The 6,436-nt window shown below is 49.6% G+C and overlaps 2 protein-coding genes across 2 annotated transcripts in view; one reads left to right on the forward strand and one right to left on the reverse strand.

The window, feature by feature from the left end:
* The first annotated feature begins 138 nt into the window (after positions 1-138).
* Positions 139-3,424, forward strand: mea1 (male-enhanced antigen 1). The gene is made up of 4 exons (XM_084021489.1): positions 139-284; positions 756-1,116; positions 1,462-1,570; positions 2,730-3,424. Exons 2-4 carry the CDS (start codon positions 775-777, stop codon positions 2,909-2,911), a joined length of 633 nt encoding a protein of 210 aa, XP_083877615.1. The 5' UTR covers positions 139-284; positions 756-774; the 3' UTR covers positions 2,912-3,424.
* A 995-nt stretch (positions 3,425-4,419) lies between these two features.
* fbxw4 (F-box and WD repeat domain containing 4) overlaps positions 4,420-6,436 on the reverse strand; it is a 33,738-nt gene continuing 31,721 nt past the window's right edge. The window contains exons 10-11 of the mRNA XM_084021498.1: positions 6,423-6,436; positions 4,420-6,271 (exon numbers count right to left, since the gene is read on the reverse strand). The exon at positions 6,423-6,436 is cut by the window's right edge and continues 148 nt beyond it. Of these exons, the coding sequence (XP_083877624.1) occupies positions 5,838-6,271; positions 6,423-6,436 (448 nt within the window). The 3' untranslated portion in view covers positions 4,420-5,837. The remainder of the gene's footprint in view (positions 6,272-6,422) is intronic.

The raw sequence follows: 6,436 nt of genomic DNA on the forward strand, positions 1-6,436 counted from the left end.
TAAAGATATCGTTTAATATGTCATGAAATGTAATGTATTTGTTTCGCTATTCAATGTATGAATGATAATGATCTTGAACATGCTGTTCACGTTGTTTATAAAGATAATTTAAAATATATATATTTTGCGTCAGTTTTGTTGTTGCGTCGTGACGTACGCGGAAGTGTCTCGATCAGCAGCTGCAGCTAGCAGCGGCTAACAACTATTACCAGCAACCTGAGGCTGCGGACGGACAGACAGCCAGCCAGCCAGACAGGTGTGCAGACAGTCTAACAGACGGACAGGTAAGTCAGTGGTTCACCTGGGGAGGGTTCGGTCTCTTTCCGGTCATAAAACCACGTCACAGCGCAGAAGAAGAGTCTAATAACCGGAGATGAAAGCTAACTAGCTTTAGCCTCTCCAGCTGTTCTCCATTAGAACAGACCGGTAACCGACAACCTGCTGACGGAACAGAACCGACAACCTGCTGACGGAGACACCAGCGGACCCTGATGCTAACACTGATGCAAACGGAGTTCCGTCCATAGAACAGACTAGCTTCAGTGTTAGCATCGTTAGCTCAGAGCTCCTGGTTTAGTTTCCGGTTTAGTTTTGATCATTTGTGTCCATTGAAAGTCCAATAAGAAGATACAGTCCATCACAGTAACCCTGACATGTACTTTTGTTAATAATAACAGTTCCTCATGAAGAGTTTTCCCTGTCTCCTGTCTCCCGTCCCACCTGTCTCCCCTGTCTCCCGTCCCACCTGTCTGTAGGTCAGCTGTGTGTCTGTGGATGGAAGTGTGCAGCTCAGCGATGGGACCGGAGCGAGTCTTACCGAACTCTGAGAACGAGCTGGGGGAGGAGGAGCGCCCGGCGGACGGAGGTCTGCTGCCGGTGTGGAGCGGGGGGGAGGGAGGGGGGGAGGAGGAGGTGGGGGGAGAGGTGCAGCTGGATGGAGACGAGGAGGAGGAGGAGGAAGAGGAGGTCAACAGCGGAGGATATTATTACCAACCTCTGAACCAGGACCCTGATGGGATGAACGGCAGCGAGCCTGCGGGGGAGGGGAGGGGGGAGGAGCAGGACGACTCCCCCTCAAACACCGAGCAGCTGCAGCAGGTGCAACACAGGATACAGGTGAGCTGTTCTTCATTATGTTTATGGTTATCACATATTCATTATCACAATTATAGGTTTGCCATGATTATGAACAAGTGATGAAGCTGAAGCAGTAGAACCAGTACTGGTCCCAGCTCAGGTTCCTGGGGACAGCTGGGACTCAGAATCTTAGTGGGATGCAGCAGATGAACGTCGGCCATGCTGATCAGAGTTCATATATTGTGATATTAACGGCCAGAAAGCCACAAATAGAAGAGCATCTGAATAGTTCCTCCAGCTTCACAAACACCGACTGCCATGCCGCTGTCCAGCTGAGTGACATCACACACTTCCTGTCCCTCCCCTCTCTCACCTGTCCCTCAGGTGATGGGTCTCCACCTCCCAGAAGCCCCTTCTGCAGACAGCGATGAGGAGGACGACTCTGAGGGGGCGGCGGCCCTGAGGAGCCGGGCCTCCATCCCCATGGACGCAGGTCAGACTCAGTACACTTACTGTAATAGTAGTAGTAGTGGTGTTGGTAGTGGTAGCGGTAGCAGTAGTAGTAGTGGTGGTGGTGGTAGCAGCAGTAGTAGTAGTAGTAGTGGTGGTGGTGGTAGCAGCAGTAGCAGTAGTAGTAGTGGTGGTGTTGGTAGTGGTAGTGGTAGCAGCAGTAGTAGTAGTAGTGGTGGTGTTGGTAGTGGTAGCAGCAGTAGTAGTAGTAGTAGTAGTGGTGTTGGTAGTGGTAGCAGCAGTAGTAGTAGTAGTGGTGGTGTTGGTAGTGGTAGCAGCAGCAGTAGTAGTAGTAGTAGTAGTGGTGGTGTTGGTAGTGGTAGCAGCAGCAGTAGTAGTAGTAGTAGTAGTGGTGGTGTTGGTAGTGGTAGCAGCAGTAGTAGTAGTAGTAGTAGTGGTGGTGTTGGTAGTGGTAGCAGCAGCAGTAGTAGTAGTAGTAGTAGTGGTGGTGTTGGTAGTGGTAGCAGCAGTAGTAGTAGTAGTAGTAGTGGTGTTGGTAGTGGTAGCAGCAGTAGTAGTAGTAGTAGTGGTGTTGGTAGTGGTAGCAGCAGTAGTAGTAGTAGTGGTGGTGTTGGTAGTGGTAGCAGCAGCAGTAGTAGTAGTAGTAGTAGTGGTGGTGTTGGTAGTGGTAGCAGTAGTAGTAGTGGTGGTGTTGGTAGTGGTAGCAGTAGCAGTAGTAGTAGTGGTGGTGTTGGTAGTGGTAGCAGTAGTAGTAGTAGTAGTGGTGGTGTTGGTAGTGGTAGCAGTAGTAGTAGTAGTAGTAGTGGTGTTGGTAGTGGTAGCAGCAGTAGTAGTAGTACTGTAAGTACTTCATTTGTCTCTCACTATTTCTACAAACCCAACCAGATTTCTGGGGAAGTTCAGATGATGAACAAAGTGACAGTTATTATAAAAACATTGTTTAACAGAATACTTTGACCCTACTAGTTAATTTATCTGCTGAATTTACCAACAAAACAAATGATTATTAAATTAAACATTAAAACTGTACTTGTTGTTGCTATTGTTTGATACTGATCAATAGTCTTCAAGAACTAAATATAACCATAACAATAAGAAGAAGAATCATCCTCTTTATTGATACTTCACACCTGGACAGCTGTGCTTCCTGTCCTCTGACATCACTTCCTGTCTCCTTGCAGACCACGTGGAGCTGGTGAAGAGGACGATGGCAGCCGTGGCGTTGCCGTCCCTCGGTGTGCCCCCCTGGGCCCAGGAGATCTCCGAGGACCAGTGGAAGGACATGGTCCAGACCACGCTGGAGACCCGGCAGGCCGCCGCCGGACTGCACCTGCCCCACAGGAGCAACATGACTGGACCCTGAAGGCACCACCACCAACTGGCCCTGAACATACCACCACAACAACAACAAACCCTGAACGCACCACAGCCACTTCCAACAACTACTGCTGTCCCTGAACGCACCACCACCGCTTCAACAACATGACCTGCCCCTGAATGCACCACGACCACTTCAACCCTTAGAGCACTAAAACAACATCAACTGACCCTGAACGCACCACCGCTTCAACCTTTACTGGCCATGAACTGCGACTACTTCAGGGACATCGCCGAGCGTCAGGAAACGGGAAGGTGACGTTATAAAGATCCAGGTGAAGCTGGAACTGAATGTTGAACTGAACGTTGGTTCGGAGACTCGTTTCAGACTCACGAGATCATGAACGACTTTAGGCCCGTTAATAAAGCCATTCATATTTGTCCGTCAGTTTAATGTGTATGATGTAACGTGTATAAGTGTTCCTTTATTAGCCGAGAACATGTTCCTGATTCTCAGGCTGAATAAATAATAAACACAACACTGTACATACGTTTGTCTGGCCAGGGTGTGGAATGCTAGCTGACATTAGCTCACTAGCTAACCCAAACTGTTGAATAGGATGATAAATCGGATCATGTGATCAATGCCTGACCCGGCTTGTTAGCTGCTGGGATAATAGTAGTTAGCAAACCTCTCCGAGTCCAACAGCAGCACAGGAAGCGGGTCAGTTCCCTCTTGTGGGTCCCGACCCATCTCGAGGGTCCAGGTCCCTCTTGTGGGTCCCGACCTACATGACACCCGGACTCGGCTGGGAGCATACAGGTAAATACAGATCCATGTAAAGACCGGCCTCTTCATCACCTCTCCAGCATCAGAACAATAATGAAATCAAGTTTTATTATTATTCTGATGGTAAATGTCACCATCGTATGTATCGTTATAATAATAATGTTTCCTGCTGAGGACAGAATGAGGGATCGAACCCCCGTGTAACTGTGACCAACAGTTCTCATGTTTTCTCCTCCACCTTTAATAACCACAGTTATACACATAAAAAAACTAAAGAATACCTGTAAATCTCTGGAAGAAAGCCGACGGTTCCTCAGTGAAGCAAGGGTGAGGAACCGGTCTTCTTGGGGTGTCAATCAGGTGTCGCACACCTGTGAGTGGCATATACCTGCCAGTGGCATATACCTGCCAGCACTTGAAGCTCAACATGAGAGTGAATACCAACAGAAGAATATTGCAGGGGATTTTGGCACCTTTTTTTGGGCCACTACCACACGGTTAGTCGTGTTGCTCATTCCATGAATGCAGGATCCTTACAAGTTGTACCTCGTTGTAAAAGTGACTTATCAGGCTTTCCAACGATATAAAATACAACACCAGCTGCTATTATTAAAGGGTTTAAATAAATAGTAATGATGAAAGAGCTCAGACTCAGAAGCAGCTTGTTACCTAAAGGATAGTGTGCTGGTCCACCTTAAGAGTCCATTTTAAGAGTTGCTAACTTCACGTTCATCATCAGCTGAACAACAAGACAGGAAGTTAGCTTGAGGCTAGGTGTAGCATTTATTCACCGACAGATAAACTACCCACAATGCACTGCTGCATTCATGCTGTGATGTCACATCAAGCTGTTATAGATGATACATGATGATGCAATGTTTGTCGTTGCAGTCACGTCACGTTGTCTTCGGGGACTCGGGTGGGACGGGATCAGAGTCCATGATGAGACTCTGATCCTTGTTTTTTGTAGGCTCATTAAAATGAATTACAGAATGTTGATATGTGGGTCTTGTAGTTTGGATGAATTCTAACCAGAACCAGCCTGGATGGTCTGCTTTAGGCTAATCCTAATCCAACCTCATGCTGATGCTGAAGTATGGAGTGGACTAGGTAGTCCAGTATGTAGAGGACTAGGGAGGCCATTATGTAGAGGACTAGGGAGGCCATTATATAGAGGACTAGGGAGGCCAGTATGTAGAGGACTAGCGAGGCCATTATGTAGAGGACTAGCGAGGCCATTATATAGAGGACTAGGGAGGCCAGTATGTAGAGGACTAGCGAGGCCATTATGTAGAGGACTAAGTAGTAACCACATGACCTCTGACCCTTTAGAGGTTACAGCAGCATCCAGAGAAGTGTGGAGCAATGCTTCGTCAACCGTCTCCAAAAACATGAATATCAGGGCTGCCGGCTGTGGGAGGAGAACACTCACGGCCGGCTGTGGGAGGAAAACGCTCGCGGCTCACGGCCGGCTGTGGGAGGAGAACACTCACGGCCGGCTGTGGGAGGAAAACGCTCGCGGCTCACGGCCGGCTGTGGGAGGAGAACGCTCACGGCCGGCTGTGGGAGGAGAACGCTCGCGGCTCACGGCCGGCTGTGGGAGGAGAACGCTCACGGCCGGCTGTGGGAGGAGAACGCTCACGGCCGGCTGTGGGAGGAGAACGCTCGCGGCTCACGGCCGGCTGTGGGAGGAGAACGCTCGCGGCTCACGGCCGGCTGTGGGAGGAGAACGCTCGCGGCTCACGACCGGCTGTGGGAGGAGAACGCCTATCCAGAAGGATGGGGGTGGAGCTTGGCTTAAGACAGAATGCAGCTTTGCATTTTAAAAAGGTTAAATGATAACTGAAATAATTATTGGAATTTAAGATTATAAAAGCAACAGTGTTGATGTGAGAAAAATCTGGATCACGTTTGAGATTTGTATATGGCCATCCTATAATTTTCTTGTTTTGTTTATTGGTTTACTTGTTTATTTGGTCATTTCCATTTTTCTAAATACATTAGTACTATTTTTGCATAACCTCCATCCCCTGAGTTTCATTTAATTCTGTGTATCAGTTTAATCATCCCCCTCACTAAAGACACTTAGAATCTTCTAATCGTGACTCTAGTTATTCACCAACCTGTGAACCATATGCTACAGTATGATGTGGTCTGGGCTTCTGTGGCTGCAGGTGCTGGACTACCTACGAGGCTGAGGCTCTGTGTGTCCACCTGAGTTCTCATGAACAACGTTCTCAGGACCACAGCCGTCACATGGGTCCTCTCTTGGCCCTGCACCCTCCTCCGTCTCTTCTCTCTCTAGAAAGCTGTGCTGGTCCCACGGCTCCTGGCCGTCGCACACCTCGATGCCAGAGTCCCCGGTGAAGCGCCGGTACCGGCCCGGGGTCGAGTCCTTGTTGCCGCTGTGAAGCTGCGTCTGCGTGACCTCAGGAGGAGCAGGAAGTGCTGCGTTAGCATCAGCAGGGACGGACACTGCCGAGTGGGAGCAGGGAGACTCCTCAGGGGGGTCTGAGGGGGGAGGTGCTGTTTGAAGGGGGGTGTAGGGAGGTGGGGGCGTGACAGGGCGGTCCACCACCTCCTCATAGGCTGGTAGCAGGTAGGTCGGCAGGAAACCTGGGAAACAAGCAGACAGACAGAAGGATGACATGGAGACAAGCCCCAGTTGCTCGCAGACGTTGCCGGCCCTGAGGCGGGGGGGGGGGGGGGTGTGTGTGTGTGTGTGTGTGTGTGTGTGTGTGTGTGTGTGTGATGAAGAGGAACTCACGGAGGTAGAGGGGC

The sequence above is a fragment of the Eutrigla gurnardus genome, assembly GCF_963514095.1.
Source record: "Eutrigla gurnardus genome assembly, chromosome: 11".
Taxonomy (NCBI): Eukaryota; Metazoa; Chordata; class Actinopteri; order Perciformes; family Triglidae; genus Eutrigla; species Eutrigla gurnardus.

Excerpts from the sequence above, each read along its gene's own strand:
- mea1 (XM_084021489.1), top strand. The coding sequence starts at position 775 with ATGGAAGTGTGCAGCTCAGCGATGGGACCGGAGCGAGTCTTACCGAAC. Across the intron at positions 1,117-1,461 it reads AGGTGCAACACAGGATACAG|GTGATGGGTCTCCACCTCCC; the intron begins GTGAGCTGTTCT and ends CCTGTCCCTCAG. Across the intron at positions 1,571-2,729 it reads CTCCATCCCCATGGACGCAG|ACCACGTGGAGCTGGTGAAG; the intron begins GTCAGACTCAGT and ends GTCTCCTTGCAG.